The 25451-nt window shown below is 42.9% G+C and overlaps 1 protein-coding gene across 1 annotated transcript in view; it reads left to right on the plus strand.

Annotated features, from left to right (window-relative positions):
* Window positions 1–25451, plus strand: part of ATP10A (ATPase phospholipid transporting 10A (putative)) — an 828689-nt gene that overhangs the window by 701669 nt on the left and 101569 nt on the right. The window contains exons 11-12 of the mRNA XM_078658238.1: window positions 12819–12922; window positions 24110–24236. Of these exons, the coding sequence (XP_078514364.1) occupies window positions 12819–12922; window positions 24110–24236 (231 nt within the window). The remainder of the gene's footprint in view (window positions 1–12818; window positions 12923–24109; window positions 24237–25451) is intronic.

A 25451-nucleotide genomic window follows, 5' to 3' on the forward strand; every position in this document is an offset into this window, starting at 1 on the left:
AAGCAGTTTAGAATTGCAAAATCGCAATTTTTGGCCGCTATTTACCGCGAAGTCTGACTTCGTGGTAAATAGCGAAAACTTAGAAAAATTCACTTTAGTGCATTTTTCTAAGTTGTATGTTACACACACACATGTCCTTTGGACATGTGTGTGCGCAACATCAGTCTACATTTTCATTTCAGGGGTGCTACAGGGTGTCCTTTGGACACCCCTGGCACCCTTGAAATCGCATCCTTATTTGCGATTAGCAAATTGCTAATCGCAAATAAGGAAAGACTCCCCATTCATTCCTATAGGCCCATAGGAATGAATGGGGAGTCATTCCTTATTTGCGATTAGCAATTTGCTAATCGCAAATAAGGATGCGATTTCAAGGGTGCCAGGGGTGTCCAAAGGACACCCTGTAGCACCCCTGAAATCGCATCCTTATTTGCGATTAGCAAATTGCTAATCGCAAATAAGGATGCGATTTCAAGGGTGCCAGGGGTGTCCAAAGGACACCCTGTAGCACCCCTGAAATGAAAATGTAGACTGATGTTGCGCACACACATGTCCAAAGGACACCCCTGAGGGTGCTACAGGGTGTCATTCCTTATTTGCGATTAGCAATTTGCTAATCGCAAATAAGGAAGCTGTAGGAATCGCAAATAATATTGAGATTTCTACATGAATCCCGTTTTGCGAGTCCTTAATAGCGATTCCTTATACCTTCAATGCTAAGGCAATTCCCGCTGGGTGCTGAGCTTTGACATTTCCCATTGTTCATGACAAGGTCAGCTCGTCATAAGCACAGCTCCAGTGTACTGCATGACGAGCTGGCCTTGTCATTAGCATGGAATTTAATAATCGCTATTAAGGACTCGCAAAACGGGACTTTGATGAATCTGGGGGTTTATTTCCTAAGTTTCTCTTAAGGTTCTCCATATTTCCTCTCAACTATATGTATTTTTTTTATTACATTTTCACCTTTTTCTTTCTCATTTCTTCCCTTATCTACGTGTTGTTCAAACTTTCCCCAATTGATATATCAGAATATGTCAGAGATAATTCCCTTTTTTTTTCTTCCCCCTATATTCAAGACTATATTCAAGTCAGATTTCCCTCTCTCGCTCGTGAGGCATCACTTAAAGATTCCAGGAGCTCGTCGGCCTCGTATGGAGATTTAATGTTGTGCATCTTGTTATTATACATGATCCGCAGGAAGGTGGGAAATCTCATTTGCACCGTGGCGCAGAGAGCTCTGAATTTCTCCATCCTTTGGCCTAACTTCCACTGCCGATCCAAAGTGGTTTTAGGCAAATCTGAGCGTACCTCAAATAAGAAATCGGGGCCCTTTAATGATTTAGCTTTCAAGGCCAAATTCAAGATATTTTCCTTTATCGTGTAGGTAAGGAAATTGACTAATATTTTCCTAGGTTTAACCCTGCCAGGATTTAAACGGAAAGGGTCTCTATGCACCCTTTGGATGTCTTTTTCCAAAAGGTCCAGCGGCTCCTCGAGGCACAATGAGTCTTTCAAAAGTGCTACCACAAAGGTCTTGATGTCACTCTCTTCCTTACCCTCCGGAACCTTCAACAAGCGAAGGTTGTTCCTCGGTGAGTAGTTCTCTAAAGTTTCCACTCTTTCCCGCATTGGCGTCTCCATCTCTCCGTAAGGCTAAGATCTTCACTTCCGCTGAGCCCAAATTCGCCTTAAGTTCTTCTACTGAGCCCTCCAAGGAGTCAGTTCTTTTATTAAGTAAATCCACTTTTTTCTCAAGGACCTCACAGGCTGCTCTAATCTCCGGTTGGTTCTCAGCTGAGATTGTGAATCCATTTTTAATGTCTGCTTTCAGCGAAGCGAGGAGTCCCTCAATCGAGGCCCTAGCAGAATTCTCTGCCCTGCTTGCTCCATGTGCTTCTGGCCGAGAATCCGCCGGCAAAGAGAGAGAAGGCCCTGCAGATTCCGACAGTGGTTCCTCAGATTGACGGGGGATCTTTGAGCTAATCAGATGCTTAGCCGACCCAGAAGGTGCCTCAGAGGCCTCCATCTGTTCCATATGTACAGCAGAAGCTGTTAGAGTAACAGGGGAAATATCGGAGAAAGCCTCATACGCCAGAGGAATCGTCTTAGAAGCAGGGAAGGGGTTATCTAAATCAGAATGACCTATAGAGTCAGTAGCAGGGCCGGTAGAAGCTACCTGATGTATAATGTTCAAACTCGAAAAAAAGAGCGCAAAGAAGGAGTAATGCGCACTAAGCTGTTTTTTTGCGCTGCTTTCTGTGCTTTCTTGGAGCCCTTAAATCTGACCTCCTTAGCAGCTCTCGCCTTTACCTTTACCTGACAGCCCTGCTCCAAACTGACCCCTTTCTGCGGTTGAAAATTGTGGATATTGCCATCTATTGCACTACCTGGTGCCCTATCACTGCCTTCAATGCTTGAAGCAGACCCTGTGGCAACTTCCTGTGAAGCCTGCGGAGACAGTGGAGCCTGTCTAAGCTGTGTGGCCTTGCCCCGTTTAGATTTTTTTTCCTGCCCCCTTTCTTATCCGGGGTATTCTTCGAGCAAGAGGGACTAAAGGGACTGACTTCTATGACTTCCACTGGAAACACAGTATGACCCGCTTCATGCACCGGGTAAACCGCACTCTTACCACCTTCACCGCTTTCCCCAGGTCCCTCGAGGCCGTCCCGTGTCTGAGCCAGTACTTCGGCCGAGCCCGCTCCTGGCACCTCCACCAGTGAGAAGAAGGCACCAATCCCGGTTTTCCTGCTCGTTCTGACACCGCCCGTGCTGCCCCGGAGGAGACCGCGGGCCACCGCACTCCGGCCGTGTCTCAACTCCACGGCTGCTTCCACCCAGCGTGGTAGGAGGGAGGGGCGCGGAGAGCATATGGTGTCACCGAGACACATCGGCCACAAGAAACTGGCCGCCGGAGCACCGAAAGGAGAGAAATAAAGGTGATCAGCTACTCTACTCTACTAGCACCATCGGTGCAAGGTTAGCGCCATTCAAAGGGAAAAGAGAGACGGGTTGCCGAGGAGGACGCGCGCTGCCGCTCAGCACGCGGGCGCCATGTTTCCCTTCTCCTTGTACTGTCACCTTTATGTAACATCACCAGTGTGGTATACATTCTTTGTAGGATGGTGAACTGTGTCAGCCTAAATTTGGTTTTAGTTTCTGCTTTGACTAACCGTTTTCATGCTTTCATCCAATCTCTGTCAGTAAATTCTGGTTCACAGACCATTTCCCATAATCTCCTAATCAGATATGCGATAAGTTTATTTGAAATTTAATTGAAACCATTAAAACAGTTAAACAAACACTTCTCAGTTAGCTGAACATGCTTTCTCTCTCTGTCTGGGCAACATTTAAAACTTTATGGTTACAGTAAGATTCTCTCCTCATCCCGGCAGCAGTACAGTGGCCAATTTACCGCAGCTTGCCGGGCTGTACCAATAATTAGGACAAGAATGCTGGCTTATATGGCATATTCCTGGACACGAGTCTCCCATACAGGGGGCGACCGGGGAAAGGTTGCCTTGGAGATGGAAAAGACATGCTGGAGGTGCCTGAAATGAATAATCTTGTGTTGATTTTATTGGCAAGGATCAGTGGGTGGGGGGCGGGGGGACAGGGTGTGTTGACCAATGAAGACATGACTGTAATGGGGTTTCATGAGAAAATGCAAATAAAAATATTAAATAAAAAAAGAAAATGCTGGGTTAAAGTGCTAATACATGTTTTAGTGTCTAAAATAGTAAAATTCATATAGCAAAAATCATCTCTGTATACAAAATATTCTAATATCGTTCAAATCATTCTACCGCTGCACATCTCCAAAGATATTGAGCTAAAGAGGACAGAATTTAAAAAGCATAGGATTTAGAAGTTTAAGTGCATAGTACATGTTATATCATAAAAATAAATATGCTAACATCAGTCAATTCATACTACAACTTCTCATCCCCAAAGACATTGAGCTACAGGGGAGAGAATGTAAAGTGCATAGTGTGGCAGTGCTGGACGATGTTTATGATGGTCCAGATATTTCTTCCGATGCCTTCTGACAATCTAGACGTGCTGCTACTCTGTCCATAAACTTTGAAAAGTGCTCAGTGAGCCTGCTGTCTTTTCTCTGGAAGAAATGTTTGATGGCCTCCTGACAGACCATTTTAGTTCTCTGCATATTGGTTTCCCACTCAAAGGTAGGGTAGGTGCATAGTACATGAGTCAGAGATCCTTTTGGGAAAGGCAAAACTGGCAACAGGTGTTCACCTGAGGATACTTCCAGCTTTAGGCCACTTCTCCTGCATGGAATAGCCCCATCAGTAGGCGTAAAAACTGTATTTTATAATTTCATGACATAGGGAGGGACACGTAGGATTGTGGTTTCAACTTCTTATAAGTTGCAAGTACGTATTGATTATGAGCTTATAAACAAAGGATTGTAAGATTTTTATTGTCTGGTTGCTTTTTATAACTTTACTTAAAGGCAGCTTGAATGCCGTATGCGATAAAGTGGGATCCAGAGGGAGGATCAATTCGAGCTCTTCAGAGAACTGACAAAGCACCCCCAGCCAGGGAGATGCCGGCTGGCTAAACAGCTCTTTGTCCACGAGGAATTTGAGACTCCCTACCTCGGCCTTCTTTAATTTAAACCATTTTTTCAATAATGCAGCCCTCTGTGACAATATCTGTCCTGTAAGGCCAAATTCTAATCTTACCTGGGGGGTCTCTAATGGAGTTTGGGAGCCTGAAGGGTTGGTGAAAGATTCTTAATTCTATTCCCAAATATTTATAGGAGTTGGTTGTACTGATGATATGCTCTCCTAGTTTCCATAACCATTGCTTACACTTGGGGTCTGTCTGAACATATATATTTTTTTCTGGATTTAGTTTCTGTTTGTTTTCCTTACAATAAGTGCATAGGTTATTAAGAGAGAATTGGAAACCAGTTGCAGAGAAAACCAAAAGTACTGTGGGTATTCGGAGAGGATCGGAGACCAGTTGTAGAGAAAACCAGAAGTACTGTATCATCCATCTGCATATTGCATCATAAACATGGTTTGGCGTTGAGTCTCGTCCGGACCAGGCTTTGCATTATTTAGAGCAGACTCTATATTGGCAGTATTTAGATTAAAAATAACTGGGGATAGAACGCAGCCTTGTTTTAGACCTTTATCAATACAAATTATCTTGCAACTTCATTAGTGAGTTTGACTTGTACCCAGTTGTTGAAGTAAAGAGTAATTATGTGGTTAAATATTTTTTCAGGAAGCCGACAGTTGCTCAGTTTCTTTAATAGCATGGTCCTGTTGATACTGTCAAATGCCTTTTTGTAATCAATAAAACATAGGTGTAAAGAACGTTTACTGCTGATCGTCTCATGGATTAGAAAAGCAAGTGCCATTATGTTGTCTATGGTGCCGGTATTTTTGCAGACACCTATCTGTAAACAGGTAATGGTATTTGACGTTGTAGCCCGTTCTTCTAGATCTTCTAAAATCAACGTGGCAAAAGATTTGGCATCCACATCCACCAAGGCTATCACCTTGTATATCTCTGGATCATCACTGCTTCTTTTTTTGTGGATGGGAACTATATATGCATCCTGCCCTGCCATGATGGTGGTATCACAAAAGTTAATAATACATTATTAAAAACATTGCTCATCGCGTTACCCCAAAAATGTGGCTCGGCTTTAATAACTACCAAGGCAGGCCATGAGGCCCTGGTGCTCCATTGGTTCTCCCTTTTAAAATGGCTCTCTCAACTGTTAAGGGCATAATCGTGAGGCAGCTGGCAAAGGACAGAGTGCCTGGTGGAAACATCATTTTGGGACTCCTTGTGGGGAAAGCCGTAATTAAGTGTTAGGGTATTGGCTTGATGATATATAGACCAGATACATAGTTCTCCCATGTACTGCTGTCCAATTGTTTGTGCCTCAAAGGATTATATGAAGCAGTGAGGGTATTCACCCATCTCCAAAATTCTCAGGTTTTATCCGGCCTGGCAGCTTTAGACAAAAAAAAACATGTCTGCTTTCTTGGCCTCCCAACCTAAGTTTTTGTAGCTTTTCCGCATCTGTTCGAGTTAGACTTTTTGTTGTTCAGTGTCTTGGCTTGCTGCTCCAAGTGTCCTGACCCATTTGGCTAGCTTCCTGTTTTCAATGCGTAGGCTGGTGGTATACCATGAGGACATGGGATTTGCTGGGAGTATTAAATGAGCGCTTGATTTGTGCCTTGTTCCCCTTAGCATCAAGTGAATGTCATGCATGGCTGTGTCCCACATTGATGGAAGAAAGAGTTGATCATTCACTGCAATCCTAGTTACATAGTATGAACACTAGTCTGTAGGCTTGCATCCTCATACTTAACTGTTTTTCTGCAACCAAGGACCAATTAATTAATCTATCCTGGAAGCCAAAATACCCTCTCCTATCGTATTAGCACAATCAAGTTTATAGCCTTGACTGCAAAGTTCTAGCTTTTGTGTGACATGGTTCCTTTTCAATCTATGATCTATTTGAAATTCTGGCTAAATAATGGTAGTAATTGAAATGTGTAGTCCAGTACATCACCATGCTTGGGGGAGGTGTGCGTAAATTAAGCAGTTGGTCTTGGCTGCCACATGCGTTCAATGCATGAAGGCGAAGTGAGTGCCGAGATTCAGCCTGGGTATCTCCTATTGTATCGCACCATTCTGGATGGAAGAGTTAAGGGGCAATGTCCCATATTAAATCCACCTGCCTCGTGGATTTTAAACTGTCACAGTAGTTAACCAGACTCAGATTAAAGTTTCCTATGACAATTAATTCAGCGTGTTGATTGACCAATACAATTTCATGGAGATATGTTTTATGGTATTCTACCTTGGTGCTTAAGGATTTTCGAACTGGGTTCAGGTATATACAAAGGACAAGCAGATTTTGATTACGTTTGTTTGGGAATTTAATTGAAATCCCTAAAATCCTTGATTTGTCTGAGTTTACTCTCTCCATTTTATAGTTCATGGAAGATTGACACAGGATATTAAATCCACCAGCTGGTCTTCCTTTATCCGCCCTTATAGTCGCCCAGTCAGCAAGTTTCTTTAAGGCAGACGAGGTCAAAACACATTAAATAATCATTTACGTGACTTAAACCCCATGAAATGCACTTTTTTTCCCCTGAGGTTTATATTGCACAAACTTGACCTGAAGGTATCACAACGCTTTACATGAGCATCAGTTGCATTACAGAAGGACACATTAATTTTTGTTGGGCACGGAGGGATTAAGAGATGTGGCCAGAATCACAGGATGTTGAGCGTCCTTGTCGAGACTTGAATCCAGTTCTCTAGCTTTGAGGTCGACCGCTCTAGCCGCAAGGCCACATCCCCCCCACTTAATTATTGCTGATTACTCTTCTTGGTGAGGGGTTTCAAGTCGCCGTGTAGAGGGTGTTTCAACCATAACTAGCTTTGTCCTAAGGTTGCTGGGAGCAAGGATCATTCTTGCTGCTTTTGGTTGATGATGTTCCTCAGGGTACAGCGCTGGTTACTGTGCTTTCCTGTGATGACCCTTAACTCTTCTGCTGGTGAATAATTAAATCTCATTGGACCAGTACCTCTTAAAATTTCAGAGTGTTGTTGTACTGTGGATGGAATCATGTGGAGTTTTGGAGGCTCTCGACCTCTTCCTAGCTTTTGACCATTATACTGAACAGGAGAGTGCTGTAGATTAGCCATCTTTTTAGTCTTCTATCTTTCAGTTGTGTTTTTGGTACATCTTTTAACAGTATGCTGCATAGTTATGTAATCAGTTTCTCTTCCGTGTTTGTTAGTGATGAGGATATTGATTTCCTGCTCACCTCAGACAGGTGCCTGTCCAAACCCCATTGTCTGCAAACCAGACAACTTCATATTTCAACTGTGAGGCCAAGTAGTAGTGTTCAATATTAAGGGATTGCAGCCCTCTCTCTTTTTTGCACTTTTTAGGGTATTAAGTCTGAGCCCATTTCATTTGCTTCCTCACAAAAAGATGTAAGATTTTATTAATACTCAAATCAAATAAAATCCTTGGGTTATTCGTACTCCAGTGGAAGGTGTACAGACATATCAGCAGCACTATCATTTTCACTGGTGCTAGTCTGCCCATTAATGACCTTGGAAGGGACCACAAATTGACATTTCTTCAAGTTAGTCTATTGTTTGTTCAGGGTTTAATAATGGGTCATTTGTTTTCTGCTATGTCATGGGCATTGCCTACCTCATATCGACTTTTCCTGTTTTACTTTGAGTGCCGACACACATACAGACTTCTCTATCCATTCATCATTATCTTTATTGATATACCCAGTTTTCTTAGATACTCAAGCAAAATATTTTCTGTGTCTAATGAAGTGAACTCATAACTTCCATTTGCCTGTAACCTTCCCACCCTCCATTGTGTGTACCAGTGAATGCAAGTTCTGCCCTATGTTTCTGTGTGTTATAAATCTGCATTGATCTTCATGAACAACGTTTATTATGATGCATCCAAGCCGGCTTGCCAGTATTTTTCTGAGTATTTTGCTGTCAGTGTTCAGTATCAATAAAGGCCTCTAGGTCATACCATTTGTGGGGCTGCCGTCTTGTTCAGGTATCTTTGCCTCTCTCAATATCTCAGGTAGAGATCCTCTCTGCTCTGCTTCCACTGTAACCTCCAGTAATCTATCAGTCCAGTGTGTCCCCATCCTCCTTGTTAAACTCAAATGGGAAACCATCCTCTTCGATGCCCTTCCTGCATTTAGATCATGTTGTAATCTCCATCTCTTGCTACATTCCGGACCCCCCTCCTCTCTGTCCTAATTGGTTCCCCCCTGTCACTGTTTGCCAGTGCCCTCGAGCTGACTGGAACCTGTGGTGGTGTGAAGACGAATAAAGAAGAGTTCTCTACATACCTGCGCTTTGTCTTCATTATAACAGATCACTAATGGCGTCCATATTTGCAGTCCCACAACTACAGACGTTTGCAATTATGTGACTTGTAAGTCTTTCACCTTAAGCTTGCTGATATTTATGCTGTAATATACCCTTTCTGCTCTTTTACTAACATAGTTGTGTACAGAAACCCCCGTTTTGGTAGCCCACATAGTCCACTGGAGATACTCAGGGGAAGTGGGCCTCTGCATCATGGCAGCTCTAAACCTGTTCTCCAGTAATAATCCCCCTCCTTACCATTATCCGGTCCAATGGTGTACTTCAATGTCTGTGATGTCACTTTTCACCATCTTTGGAAAGTCTCTGCTTCTTTCATACAAGTTTCAGTGCTTCTATCTTAGTTGCTTCTCAGTAGGTAGCATGTCTCCTAGGACATAGGATTCAGTGGTGTTTGTTTCCTCTGCTCCCTGGGTTTCCATCAATGACCGTCCATTTTCAGGAAATGCAGAGACTTTTCAGAGTCCTGCGTCAATATCATGTCCTGTTGTACTCTGATATTACCAATTATGCAGACTCTTCCGTTCCTTTGATTGCGAGTGTCAGACGTATCCGTGGCATAATCATTTGCAGGCAGTCATGTGTTTTCTGGTGAAGGGTTCAAGGCCAGGTTATTTCTGTTCTGCTACTTCAGTGCAGTCCCACACCTGCTAATGCATTGTAAAGAAAAGTGGGCAAGTGCACTGTGTGGTTTAAATTTGTCCACCAAATAAACATATCTTTGAGCCCAATACACTCAGACTCTTTTTTTTACATCGTAAAATGTTTTCCTTTGATTTTGCACATGCTGTGTGTAGTATGGGGGACGAAAGCAGTGTGGCATTTTTGTATTTAATGGGGACCAACCTCATTGCCACTTTCTTTGCCTCATTGCATTTTTGCATCCACAGAATGCACTGAAACAGCTTGCAGATCACTGCCCGCAGTGGAGCCCCCAGTGGTGGTGGTGGTGGGGATAAGGGGGCCCCATTTGACCTTTGGACAGGAAAGAACTTGGTAAGGCCTCATGTTTTCAATGTATTCTCTATCCATCCCTCAAGAAAGAGTTCCATTTTGTGGCCCTCTGGTTTCAATGCATGCATTATCCATTCCTCAAGAAAGAGTTCCATATTTTGGTCCTCCACACATTCTAGCAGGCGACAAGTATTGAGTATGTGGAGCGTGTTCCCGTTTCCTGTGCCAAGTGGCGGCTATTGGTTAATTAAATATGGTGGGGCACGATGGCTCCAAACTCACCATAAATGTGGCACTTCTCCACTGAGTCCAAAAGCAGTAATTGAATGACTTACTTCCTACTCACTGGAACGCAAATCCAACCAATCCTGGAGCTGCTCCCATACTGTCTCATTGCTGCTGGCGGTACGGCAAGACTGCAAAAGAACCGATTCAATTGGCTTTGATACCAACAATCTTTACTGGTGGATTAATTCCAGCCTTACGTATGCCACACTAAGGGATCCTCGTCTTATATGCGGGGCTACACTCCTGATACAAGAGCGCGACCTTTGAATCCACATCCCATATAACCGGATTTTGGTACCGGCAAGCCCCTATCATTGATTTATCCTCCTATAGCACGTCCATTTGGTGGGCATCTGTGGACCTTCTGGCAGTATCAATTTACCGGCCCCCAGGACCCAGCTGGCCCTGATTGCGAGGCCCCTCACCAGTCCCTGACTGGTGTTTCTAGGTTGCTCGATATATGTCCTGATGAAGACCCCCCTTTCAAGGAGTTAATTGGCCTACTTCCTAATTGGGGTCGAAACGTCGATACATCTTTCTCACCTGCTGTCATTCTCGTCTTTCTTTAGTTTTAAACATATAGTGTACTAAGGAAGACGTCACTAATCAGTAGGAGTAGGAAGTTTCCGAACAGACTGATTTTGTATTAATTTATATATATTGATTGCATGAATAAATCCTTTGTCTTTCACTTGATCTTCTTCATGAGCACTCTTTTCAATCACTTTTCCTTTCTTTCAGCAACTCTACTAGCAAATCATAATCGTAGAAATGCATTCATGATCCAAATTGTGATGAAAAAAGTACCTTTCTGTCTATCATCAGAATTATTATAAAATTCAACATTTTTGCATCATTTTGAGTCTGTATTTTTTTTTTTAATTGGGTACTATTAATGATGAAAAATCCCATTGGGACCAATTGTTTTCTGTACTATTCCATACCCAGGTTCTTCAGTTTTTTTGTCTGGGTTCCCCCATTGTTGAGTAATGGTCCATACTGTTTTCAGCACGAGACCAGCTCCACGATTGGTTGGATCAGGCTAGCCTAACGCTCATTTTGAAGCTGTGGCCCCATGTCTGCAATCTCCCGGCTGTTTCACAGCCCGGGGATTGCTGGGTCTGCAGTGTGCAAGTCGAGGTGGCCTCAGGTAGCCAGCCGGCCAACCTGACAGTCGCACTGAAAGAGGTGGCAGTAATGCTGCAATAGCAGGATTCAGCCTGCGCCCTGCACTAATGTTGGCAGTTACAAGTTCCATGAGGTGTCACTGTGCATGTTGCCATAAACCCAGAGCATTATTTATGTGTATGGTGCAGTCTTTGTGAGATATAAATTGAACTTGCTGCTAATTCATTGTTTGCCTATTTGATTACCTTTCTTTCCTGAGTTAAACCTCAAAGTATTCCAGAACGCTGGGGGAATTTTTGACACATGAAACTTGGCTAAACTGCTTAATACGTTGTTTCTTCTTTACTTTGTGCTTATTTCTTACTATTGTCTTCTCTCTTCCCATGTACGTTGTCAAAGAACTATCTGTGGCATTTCTGTTTCAGGGGTTGATATCGGGGACACGTGTTCGTCCTCTGTAAATTGCCTCGAAATCTCTAACATGGTGTCCACTTTTGGACGAGTTGAATAGGCTGTTGTATGTTCTGGCCAGACCTCAGAAATTAGGACAACAGCCAAACCTGCATAGCTTCATCCTCAAACTCCTTTAGAGTATTTATAGAGGCATGCCGACCCTTCAGATGGAAAATTCATTTTGGGGAAGAAAGTTGGCCAGCAATGACATGTAATCATTTAGAACTTTGTGGCTGGCTCGCTTCCATCTAGGCCATCAATGGAGCTTAGGTTGATGAGACTCAAATTTAGAGAGCCATACTTTAATAGAAGAAGCCACATTTTGGGAGATCTTTTAACTCTGGACAGAAGATTCCAGCTCGTTACAAATATTTTAGTTTGACACACTTATCCAGATACCCGCTAGGCGTTCTACTGTTTCTGTAAAGGAGAACACTTTTATCACTGAAGAAATTGTCACTCTATCCCACACTCTATATACCAGAAATTGCTGGATTTTTTAGATATTAAAAAAACTGCACATTGACTTTTTTTGCCTTCAGCTGTGCAGTAGAAAGACTTGAGGTATAATGAAGAAAAGCAGGTTAGCTGCCACCAAAGTCATCCTAAAAAAAATAGGTATGTGAATTATCTGACAGGAATTTTCCCTCTGTTGTAAGATGATCACTCTCTTGCAGAATGTGCTGCTCATAAGAGTACATTAGAACCTATGTTGCTCTAGATTGGGTGTTAAAGTGTTTGGTGCATCTCTTATTCAGTCATTATTGTTCATAGTGTAATGATTTGCAGTGGTAAATCTACACTAAGCACACTGATTTTCCACCTGTTATATTTTATGATAGTAAATTAAACTCTAGTTAATTCCCAGCATTTCCAATCCTGTCCTTCAGTAATCACTGATATTATCGGGATCTTCCCCTGCCTTTGCACCCTGAATGTTATTTAGACAAGCTATTTGTTGTTCAGATAAATTAACAGATGTTGTAAATGCTCACGCCAGCCCTGCCTTTTTAAATTGATTGCTTGTTTACAGCAGTGTTGTTTGTTCATTATAGATGACCACCGAGGAAAATATCAGAAGAAAATTCGAAGTAAGACGCAGAACTATCTTACCCGCTATGCCATGGATGGACTACGCACCTTATGCATTGCAAAAAGGGTATGTTTTTGTATCTGTTTGTATTATTTTATCATTCATATTTTATCACTGATAACATAATGGAGCTGCATGTTTGCTCAGCACTACAAAAAGTATGAGACTTCAAGAACTTTCAGTCGTTGGAAGTAGACTTAAGGAAGAACTTGTAGCATTTATTGATGAACTCATCCGGGGCAGCCATGGTCTAGAACCACTGGCAATTCCTCCCAGTACTGCAATCAAATCAAATTGTAGTTTCCAGACTCATGCCAGTGTCGCCAAGATCACACTAGGAATATCCTGAGACTCACCAGGAGTATCCCGCATTGACCTTATGACCCATGTACCCATATGGCAGCTGTGAGAACCTCTTTTTCCAGTAAGAACTGGATAGTGTGTCTGTAATTAGGCCCAGTTGAACCTTTCAACATCCTTCACCCACAGCTCAAATAGACTCCAAGTAAGCCCCTCTGGTTCTGGAGTTGTACCCAGTAGGCCTAGTTAAGCCCAAATCAGTCCACATTAGCTTCCTGCGGGCTAACAGGGTTACCCTTCAGATAGGCTCCAGAGGGTGGGCACCTCGATTTCGACCATAAGGCGCAGTTGAATCTCACATCACACTTTTCACTCACGTTATGGCATATGAATAACCAAATGGGGTTTAGATCAAAACTAAGGAGTGGATCCTTTTGTACCTGAAAACTCCTCTTGCGCAAATTGACTCTGCGCAATTGGATTTAACTCATTGAAAAGGAATTGCCCATATGTGCTCTATTGAAAGAGATTTTGATATACGTCACTGAATTTTACAATAATTACAATGTTGTGACTTGCCGTAGAACTAGTTTTTATTTTTTGCTCTAATGCTCTTTGACCAAGAGGGGCCAAGGTGACAACTCCCTCTCCATGCCACCTCTGTATTCCTGTGCGAAGTGTATCCCTTTCTTTCACATGTCCTCCTTATCCTTCAGAGTAAACATTTTTTATTTTTATTTTACTTTTTATCCTGGACCAGTAGCAACTCCAGGTGAAGGTGAGCCCCTAAGACAGGTGCGGTACAAGGCGGCGGCCAACTGTGGTCGCCATGTTTTTTAATTTTTCCCGGACATTCCGCAACGATAGCGATTGGCTGGCAGGGGTGTGATGGGGTTGCATGGGCGGGTGGCTCGAAGGTCTTGACTGTTTTCACACCCTCCCATCCCTGTAGATTGCCTTTTTGAAGAGGGGGAGCTTCTGTCAGGGAAGGAGTCATGTTTGGACTCAAAGCAGGTGGACAACCTTGGCATCGGAAATAGAAGTGCAGGCGAATTTAGGATGGAATTGGAAGCCTATTGGCTCAAACCAGGGCTGGGGTTACTGTGCAATATAGCGAAGGGCTTGGGAGCCTGCTACAGCGATTTCCAAAGCATCATACAGTACTCTATTACAAGGCCCTGGAGATGTCGGGGATGGTGACTGCGCCAGGGGACAAAGGTATGGCATGGTTGCCCAGGCTCATCTCCTTTTGGGTGCCAGGGGGGGATAACGTCTTTGGGTTAGCTCTGGCATGGTTGTGTTTGGGGGTCCAGATTGCATTCTGGCCCACGTTCCCCTATCTTTAAGGGACAGGTGAGTGCACCTTGTGATGTGAAATGTATTGTTGGGGGATCACGGCCCCCTAGTCATTTGGAATAGTCGATGCCATAGGTGCCTGGGGGTATAGCCACTCCGTACCCTAAATGCACTGTGTTTTTGCCTTCTCCTCAACCCCGGTTTTTAATTATACTTTTTTTTTAAATTCCTCCTGCCCGGTTTCCATTTCTTCCCTCCCACCTGTTCCCCATTCTGTCCTCTGTTGCCTGTCCATCCATTGCGGCCCTTTACAGAAAACACATAATTTTATGTTGTTGGAGGGTCTGAGAGCTTCCATTTGCTTTTAAGCCTCTCTGCATTCTAAAAAGCACCTCTGCCCAACTGGTTTGTTATTTTTTTTTTATTTACCAATTCAAGTGGTGTCTACCATCTTTGATCGGTAAAAAAAACAATGGCACCAGCATCATTCTGTAGGCATGGGCATTCCTGGTGGCACCTGCATGCATACGTTAACACACATATTGTGCCTACAGAATGACACCATATATCGACCTTGTGTGTTTAGTGTAAAATCAAAACCTTGCACACACAGGCACAGACACTACCTTGCAAGATGCAACCTCTTTTGTGTGTGATGTCCAGTCCATGACATCAGTATTAGCCTTGTTTTATGAAAGGCTGAAGGCGTTCTTTTCAGATTTTCTTATTTTTGATGAATGTGGTACATGTTGTCAACTTATCTTTCATGCCCACTCCTACACAATAGCATTGATGCCCAGTGACAGTGTGTTATATATGACATACTTGGCATGGTATTCCTCCAAACCTTTTACCTTCGCAAGTCCTGTTTGCTGAATTCATGTTTGTTGGTGTTAGGACTCTCTGCACTTTACCACTATTAACCATTGCTTGTGCGCTCTCCTTCAAACATGGTAAAATTGACCTATACCTATTTGGCTCATTAATGTACTTGTAAGTCCTTAGTAGATGGTCCTGCATGTACCCAGGGCCTGTAAATTAAATGCTACTAGTGGGCAGCTGCATACATTGTGCCACGCACTAACGTAGCCTTTTAAAACATGTCTCAGGCCTTCCATGTTGTCTACAGTGCAGTTGTAAACTGACATTTCAACCTGACAAAATAACAGGCCTAAACCTTCTTTTTTAATAATTCTAAGTCACCCAAAGGTTGGCCCTAAAGACTCATATGGCTGTGTGCATTGGACTTAACAGAAGGCCGTGTACTTAAGTTTTACATGTCCTGGCAGTGAAAAACTCTCAAGGTAATTTTTCACTGTTTTAAGTCCTATCTCCCATTGACTGACACTGGGTTACCATATTAATTTTAATAAGTGCTAACTTTAGAATGAGAGAAGCTAGAGATATGCTGTTTACACTCTGATCAATTTTAATTTCAAGTGCTCTTTAATGGTAAAGTCAGATTGTAGGTCACAATTATGAAAACGCCAGGTTTAGAAAGTTGATGTTTTCTTAACACAACCATCTGTGCCTTCTGCCAGCGTCCAGGGTCATATGACTGTGAATGGCTCTGCTGTTGGGGTTTGTGTATTGCTTCCAGACAGTAACACATAGGGGGCTTAGCTGTGGACAGGATGGGCCATCCTGGCAGTATGGCTGGGTTGGATCTTTAACCAGCCCCACTTACTCTTCAAAAGTCTTTGCCTCCTCAAATGAGCCTGACACCAGCCTGGCACCAGGCCTGCCCTGCCTTTTATCACCCCTGGACAGTTTGGAGCGTGCCATGGGAAGGAGAAAAATGTTCCAGACCAGATGTGAGGGTAGGACAGAGTCCAGCTACACAAAGGCTGGAGCCAGATATAAACATTGGACCTCCAGAGCCACTCATCAGAACACTCCTGGATCTGTGGATATTACTGAAGAATGACTGCCCTGCTGCCAGAGGATCGCCCTGCTGCTTGAAACTCTGTGTTACTGCCTGTGAAGGAAGATTGGGCCTGCTTGCCTTCATCCCAGGCTACCCTGAGTTACTCCAAGGGTCCGTTGACTGAGTTCCTGTGTGAGCTAGAGGCACACAACAAGCTTCAGAGGCCTCCCTGCGACTGACCAGCTAATCTGCTGCAACTAGACCTGCCTGGACCTGGACTAGACCTATCTGAGCCCTTCTGGAGTGAGTCCATTTCCCCAAGAGGTGTTCCCTGATCCTGGACCCTTAGCTGGCATCAGTGAAAGCCTCCTCCTTGCTTTACTGAAAGTTCCATTAAATCCAGTACGAAACCCAGAACAGCTGACAGCTTCATTGGAACTGATGCAGAGTGACACCAAGCCCTTTAAAGCCTCACCACCCATCTGAAAGCTTCATTATGACTTGCTCCAAGTGACATAAAGCTCCACAAAGCCTCGCTGCATAGCTGATAGCTTCATTGAACAGACGCCGAGCAATGCAAAGCCTCACTGCACAGCTGAGAAATTCATGAGAATCGACCCAGAGCAATGCAAAAGGCTAAGCCTATCAGAGCAACACTGTGCATACCTCGCATCAAGGACATATGGTACAAAATCCCAGTGGGCCAAACTCGGTCCTGTGTCCAGCCTACACTCTATCGCGGTTGGTCTGAACTTGTGACTTTGCCGTGGTCCAGCATGACCAGATACCCACATTTAGCACTCTAACCCCTAGATTCATCAAAGTCCCGTTTTGCGAGTCCTTAATAGCGATTATTAAGGAATCGCTATTAAGGACTTGCAAAACGGAATTCATGTAGAAATTGCATAAAAAAATGCGATTCCTACATCTTCCTTATTTGCGATTAGCAAATTGCTAATCGCAAATAAGGAATAACTCCCCATTCATTCCTATGGGCCATTCCCATGGGCCTAAAGGATGCGATTTCAAGGGTGCCAGGGGTGTCCAAAGGACACCCGGTAGCACCCCTGAAATGCAAATGTACACATGTGTTGCGCACACACATGTCCTTTGGACATGTGTGTGTGTAACATGCAACTTAGAAAAATGCACTGAAGTGCATTTTTCTAAGTTTTCGCTATTTACCACGAAGTTACAAATCGTGGTAAATAGCGGCCAAAAATTGTGAATTCGCAAATTAAAATTGGTTAATGAATTGCATTTAAGGAATCTCAAATAGAGATTCATTAAATGCAATTCCTCGCAAATATGCGATTTCGCAATTAGCGATTTTTGCATTTGGGATGATGAATCCCAAATGCAAAAATTGCGCACGCAAAGGGCCAGATTCTGAGAATCTGGTCCTTTGCGAGCCGATTTCACAATGATGAATCTAGCTGTTAGCTTCTACAGCGTTAAGATTCAATAGCTCCTGTTTTACTGATTTGACTTTTGTTGTTCGGGTATTTTTTTTGCTATAATATTGCTATAATATACTACTGTATTTTTCTAAATTAGTTTTCTAAATTGTTTGTGTGCTGCATAAGTACTTTACACATTGCCTGTAAGTTGAACCGGACTGCTTCTGTGCTCGGCTACCAGATGGTTAAGCACAGGTTCTTTTATTGACTTTTGTGGTGCCCTGACAAAGATTGTGGTTGTTCCCTGAGTGGGGCCTTCAAACCCGCAACCAGTAACCCAATTTCTTACACTGTGATTCAAAATAAAGACCCCTTGCCATTGTCTAATTATTTACACTATAAACCACTCAGTTGCAGATTCGGCCCTTTAGGAAAGTGTCACACTGACCTCAACCTACCAGCTGACAAGAGATTTACCCTGCTCTTTACAGATCAGTTAATAATAATAATAATAATAAATCATTTGTAGAGCGCCTGGCTACACAGAGACTGTGTGTCCCCGCGCTAACTGCTAAATAAAATACAGAGATCAAGAGGCAGCTGTGGAGAAGAAGCTCGGGAGAAGTTACATGTTGGGGAACAGAAGAGTTTTCAGTTTTCCCCGAAATCTCAGTTCAGATGGCTCCATCCGCAAGTGGAGCGGGAGCGCGTTCCAGTGTTTGGAGGCTAATGTACCTGAAGGAACTGCCACCGATTCTGGCTCTGAAGATTCGAGGGAGTTTAAATAGCATCATGCCAGATGATCTTAGGTTCCGGGTAGGGCGGTGTATTGTGAGGAGATTTTTTAAATATTCAGGGCCTTTGTCCTGAGCGATGCGATGAGCATAGCAGAGGGTCTTAAATTTAATTCTCTCCCTAACCGGGAGCCAGTGAAGTTTGACCAGGGCAGCTTTTGCGGAAACTCTACGTGAGAGTCCGAGCACAAGGCGTGCGGCAGCATTCTGCACACATTGCAGTTGATGTAAGTCCTTTTGACTGAGCCCAATCAGAAGGGCATTCCCATAATCCAAATGGGGAGTCACTAGCGCGTGGACAATTGTTTTTCTGGCTCCGGTAGGAAGGAGATCCAATACTTTTCGAAGAACCCTTAGTATGCCAAAGCACCTTCCCGTTACCCTGTTGACATGGGTCTTGCAAGAGAGATCCGAGTCCAGCATAATGCCTAGGTTTCTTACCGACTCCACAGGAATGGGGGGGTTACCCAATTCGCTAGGCCACCATAAGCGAGACCAAGCTGATGTTGCTCTCCCGATCACCAGTAGTTCAGTCTTTTCGCCATTTAGACGAAGGCAGTTGTTATTCACCCAGACCGCTACTGCAGACATACAATTCGAGAAATTGATGGCATCTTCTCTTCGGTTGGGAGTTAGCTTAAACACCAGCTGGGTGTCGTCAGCGTAGCTGACAATGCCCACCCCGAAACCTTCAACTATGTGAGCCAGGGGTTCCATATAGATGTTAAATAACGTAGGGCTCAAACTAGAGCCCTGTGGAACCCCATGGCTCACCTTCCGAAGGGAGGATCTGAAGGGTGGGCAGTATAGCTGAAAGCTTCTGTCGGCCAGAAAGGAACGCAGCCAGGCAAGTGCTGGACCCGTTACCCCCATGTCCGAAAGACGAGACAGCAGCGTTGAGTGCAGCACGGTGTCAAATGCTGCACTAAGGTCCAATAAGACCAACGCTGCCGTCTCGCCTTCGTCCACTATCTGCCGAAGACGTTCAGTCGAGTATTGAACTGCCGACTCAGTAGAGTAGCCTGCTCTAAATCCCGATTGTGAGGGGTGGAGGAGAGCTTCTGCCTCCAAATACTCCATGAGCTGTCTGTTCGCGATTTTCTCTATTATTTTAGCGCAGAATGGGAGGAGGGAGATGGGGCGGAGATTTTGGAGCTGAGAAATGGGTATGTTGGGCTTTTTCTTTAATGGTATAACTTGCGCAGTTTTCCATACCTCCGGTACGTAGCATTCCTGAAAAGATAGTGTCAACATGTGACTGATATAATCAATTAATATACTTTCCATAACTCCCTTGCACCGGTCCGGTGGACAGGCGTCAGTGGGGGAGCCGGACTGTATACCATTAACAATACCTAAAAGTTCATGTCTGTCAGGAATTTTAAAGCTAGTGAGGGGTGAGTTGTGTGTTAGGATAGTTCTAGTATCCTCACTGTTTTTAAAGAGAATTTTGTTGTCTACAAAGGTGGCATGAATTGTATCCACCTTATCTACAAAGAAATCGGCTATTAGATCACATGTCTCAGTTGAGTATGTGTCTTGGGTCTCAAGTCTCGATGGAATCGTGAGTTCTTTGAGTTATTAACTTTCTCCAAGTTTACCCAGTGTTTTGTTCCCACATTATTCATTCCCCTTAAGCCAGACAATCAATTTAACTAAACGTTTTGCTTTTTTGGTTTTATTTCTCCTGGTCGGTAGCGTATTTTAAGAATTCAGTGCTGTTTTTGTGAAGGAATGTTGTCTATTCTGACTTGTTCGACATAACTAAATTATACTACAACAATCATCTTACCTTCTGAACCATTTGCCATTTCCTCCTCCTAGACTATGCTATCACCAGTTCTCCAACTTGTTCATAGAAACAGAAATACAAAATTCCCTATCTCTGAAACCTTAGACTAATTCCCTATCATGAAATGCTCATCCAGCCTAAACACAACTTAACAATGTATCTCAGACCCATGGTTTAATCGTAGGTAACCCTTTCTTTGAAGAAAGACAAAATTGAAGCCCATTGCTGTTGGTGTTGGAGTTATCAAGTAAGATATTCTACAGCATTGCGGTGCAAAAATATATTGCCATAGACGAGCATCCATCTTAACTGCAGTGCTGCAACACATAGGACCGAATGCACAATGCTGCTGTGTTTTGAATTGGGCCCTCTTCTATCCTCTGACTCCCGCTGCCTTAAAACCTCTGCTAGCTTGAGAGTGACCCACCCAAGTTCTTCGAGCAGATGGTTTATTCAGTTTTAGCTTTTTTTATCCTTTTTTTACATTGATTTCAAATGCAAAAGAAAGACCAGTGCAAAACAGGAAGGGAATACGTCATTTGCAGGCAATTCAGAAAACGGCTCCTGTACTCAATGGATCAACAGATCAGAACAATACTATGAACAGAGTTACAGTGGCGGCAGTTTTATAACAAGGAAGCCAGGAAATCCCAAACCCTCATTAAAGTAATTTCATAATGGGGTCCATATTTTAGGGGCTTATTTTGCACCCCAAAGACCATGTAGACAAGTTCCTCTGTAGGAGCGCAGAAGCCATCGTCCTGGTCCATTCCTCCAGTGGAAGGGGATCTGTTTATCTCCAGTGGTGGGCCAGATCCTTCTTTGCTATCATAAGACCAATGGTTATAAGGATACAGGTGTAAGAAAAGGAGGTATCCCCAACAAGAGTTCCTAAATTGGGATCACTAAATGTTTGGAAAGACAAATATTTAGGAACAAGTGTTTTAAATAAACATGGACTGACAACAGGTGATACTGACAACAAAAGTTACTAACTATGGATAGGCAATGCACTGGAACATATCATAGAAAAGGTGCTTTATTCAACAATATATTTGTTAGGGATCTGGTTTTAAACATTCATTGCCGATCCAACATTGGTTCTCATGATGTGCATTTTATGCTTATTATGCATCACGGTACATTTCAATATAAATATACATTTTTAAAAAATGCAAGAAAATACAAAAAAATATACAAAAAATTATAATGATAATATATATACAAGGGTAAATGTTGTTAATCGCAAAAACATGGCTAAAGGTGATTTAACATTGCTACGCGCGTTTCGGCCATGAGCCTTCATCAAGGAGCCATGATATATGTTCCGAGTGTACCAATATAATGTTGCAACCGCGATGGCGGATGGTAGACTCTAGATATATTTATAGGGTCACTTTAAATAGATGGAGACACTTCAAGGAGGGTCTTATTTAAATAAGACCCTCCTTGAAGTGTCTCCATCTCCCGACTGCTGTCGAGACGCCGCCATATCGGATTCCACCATCGGAGGATATCTTTAACTGAAGTTCAAGCGCTACCTCATTTTCCCCTCTAAACACCGAAGTTAAGAATTACATACCGGTGAAGATAACAGTGGCTGTTTTTTAAGCAATGCTTTTATTTTCCCTCTTCCATCCGGAGCGGATACCTGCCCACATTTGAAATAAACAAACTAAGTCTTATTCATCCTCACTGCAGCCAGAACTTTGCTTTTAGTCACATTTTTTCGGACCTCTTTATATGACACATTGTCGCCATTGCATTCAGCAATCATCACATCACAACTCCATCTGGTTACCTGAGTCTCTGTTGTAGCTGTTTTAACATCCATAGACTACAGGACGGCAACGTATACAAACATCGTCCGACCTCTATTTGCAGTAAACAGCAACCCCAATGTGGTATTACCTGGATTTAAAGTGACCGTATAAATATATCTAGAGTCTACCATCCGCCATCGCGGTTGCAACATTATATTGGTACACTCGGAACATATATCATGGCTCCCTGATGAAGGATCATGGCCGAAACGCACGTAGCAATGTTAAATCACCTTTAGCCATGTTTTTGCGATTAACAACATTTACCCTTGTATATATATTATCATTATAATTTTTTGTATATTTTTTTGTATTTTCTTGAATATTTGTTTTAATGTATATGTATATTGAAATGTACCGTGATGCATAATAAGCATAAAATGCACATCATGAGAACCAATGTTGGATCGGCAATGAATGTTTAAAACCAGATCCCTAACAAATATATTGTTGAATAAAGCACCTGTTCTATGATATGTTCCAGTGCATTGTATCCATAGTTAGTAACTTTTGTTGTCAGTATCACCTGTTGTCAGTCCATGTTTATTTAAAACTCTTGTTCCTAAATATTTGTCTTTCCAAACATATAAGGATACGGGTATCATGGGTCCACCTAGGTGCTCCATAATTTTTGGTATCATCACCTTGAGGTCAAGGAATGACCTCTTACGTACCACGTTCCCCAGCGTTTTACTCACTTTACTTCATTGCCATTTCATGTGCTAATATGTGCTGAGGGGAGAGTTGCATCTCTGGTAGTTAGGCGTCATGTACCATATTTGAGAGGGATTATAGTGCGCCAAGATGCTGAACACCTGCGGTGCCATCCTCGCCTCTATCCAGTCCTAATCTAATGTGCCTAGATCAAGTTCCCACGCCTCTCTCATCTATAGATTTGGGAGTTCCATTTTTCACAGAGCCCCAATGACTAATTTAACTTCAAGAGGACTGAATTCTGATAGTGCCCTCTATCTGCTTCCTTAGCTTTCAGAAGCATGGCGCAGTTGGAGATATCGGAAACATTTAGGTTTTTGCAGGTGGAAGTCTATGACCGGATCTTCTAAGGCCTAATACTGCCAGCTCGCCCAGCGTCTCCCAAAGTTGAGATACCTATTGTGTCCCATTGTCAAAACTCAGACAGTCAACCAATTGGGCAAGCCAAGTGTCTCGCCAAATGGGAGTTGTGGGTTTATTATACCTATATTAGCTTTGAAGATGTCTCATCCCCATGCCCACGGGTTTGTGGACTGGCAGCACACACAGATGAAAACTGGTGCAGTATTTTAGGGACCTCCTCAGCAGTTTGGCAGGGTACATTGGTGGGTCACCCTCCAATTTAAGGAAGTGGGCCCCAGAGTCAACATCCCTGTTGTAGGGTATCGCATTGCCACCGCCTCTCCTGTGCACAGTCTGGCAGAAGTGATATGGAGGGAGGGAAAACAACCACTCTGTCTCTTTCCGACTTAGAAGTATTGTTAATGTAATACATCTATGTTATTTCATTACCACTTTCAGGAAAATGTGGTTTATAAACTTTCTGTGATGACAGCATTAGAAACCTGTGTCATTCATGGGATAAGTATTCGAATTCCGTTTGAAAAATCATTGATTTTATTTCAGTGCATTTTTTTAATACTATCTTTTTGTAAAGGGAAGCGAATGTATATTCGAATGTATTTTTCATCTTTTGGCTTAATCGCTCAGGAACAAATACTAATTCATGTTTTTCTGGCCAAGCCTTTATTCCATGTTTGTTATTTAAATTATGATGTAGTGCCCGTTGTAGTTTATGCATGTTGTTCTCTCCTATAGTGTTTAATGAACGACAGTCAGATAGATAGATAGATAGATAGATAGATAGAAAGATAGAAAAATAGATTGAGAGTATACTGTTCATTTACACTAGGTTATTATTTTACTTGTAGTTGTGCTTTTTTTTTTTTTTTTTTTTTTTAAATGAACGTTACTTTTTTTTGCACAGGTTCTCCACAAAGAAGATTATGCTTGTTGGCTGAAAGGTCATTTGCAGGCCGAGTCATCTATTGAAAACCGCGAAGCCCTGTTGTTCCAGTCGGCCATCAGCCTAGAAACCAATCTGCACCTTCTAGGTGACTGCGTGTGCACGGCAGAAAATATGCGACTGTGTGCTGATCTAACTTCTGTGCTCGTGATTAATAATTAACATGTTTACCTCAATTGCGTTCATTACTCACGACTGTATTTTAGAAGAAGCATGCGAAAGTGGGGAGAACGCACCCAAGTTGTGTGTCAGCTGTAATTTGTATTTACCAAAAGCTGGAAAAAAACGAGTGCTCCATTCAGCAACAACAGAAGCACCCGTCTGTGGCAGGAAAACCGAAGTGTTCCTCTTTGTCATGAAGCATTTGTCCCTGATATTGTCCAATGCTAGCATTTCATGTTTGCTTAGCAGAAAATAACTGCAACAGCAGCATTTTTAATGCTTGACTTATTGTAATTTCTGATTTCCTATTGTTGTGTTCGGTTGCTCGAAAACATGGATGGTTAATTTAAATTCGAGGTTTACGAGCCAGTGTGTAATTAGACAATTATTTGAAAAGTAATCTATGTATGATGTTAGCAAATTGTAAACAGATAAAATGAATTAGCAAATGTTAATCACCCAGCAGCATTAGCAGACGTTTGTATCTGCAGCTTTTCTTAGAAGTGAGGTTCGCTTGAATCTACGGCAAGTCTGATAGTTTACTACAACCGAGAATAAACAATTTCTTTCGGCATTGTGTTTTGGGTCGAGTTTGACCATCGTTATAGTGTTCATGGCGAGCTGTTTTGAGTAGAGACCGTGTTTATGCCGCTGCGCGTCAAATACGTACATTCGTCAGAAAGCCAGGCGTAGCCGCTTAATGACGTAATTTATCACTTACACGTTAAACCTTCAATGGCATTAGAAGGTTGGCTCCTTGTCCCACCATAGTCAGTTATCTTCATTCTGTTTGCTGCCAAAGGACTTTGGGGGCCATCGGGAGACGGGGAGGGGAAGAACCGACCGGACACAGGTGTAAGGTGTGATAAAGGCCGCTTTTATTGGAAAACAGGTGCATCCTGAAAACATACCCCAACCTTGGCCTTTGCCGTACAAAACTAGGCCTAACTAAATATACATATACCTGACCAATCCCCCACCCCCACCCCTAAACAGTTCCCCGACAACATCATAAAAATCCTTATCAGTTACCCAAAACGCCTGCCTCAACTGTTTTAACATCTGCCATATATACACTCCCTCCCCTTCAACCAGTAAAGCTCCTTCCTCCTATCCTACCCCCCCCCATTATAACTAGGGA

Source organism: Lissotriton helveticus, chromosome 8, assembly GCF_964261635.1.
Source record: "Lissotriton helveticus chromosome 8, aLisHel1.1, whole genome shotgun sequence".
Lineage (NCBI taxonomy): Eukaryota > Metazoa > Chordata > Amphibia > Caudata > Salamandridae > Lissotriton > Lissotriton helveticus.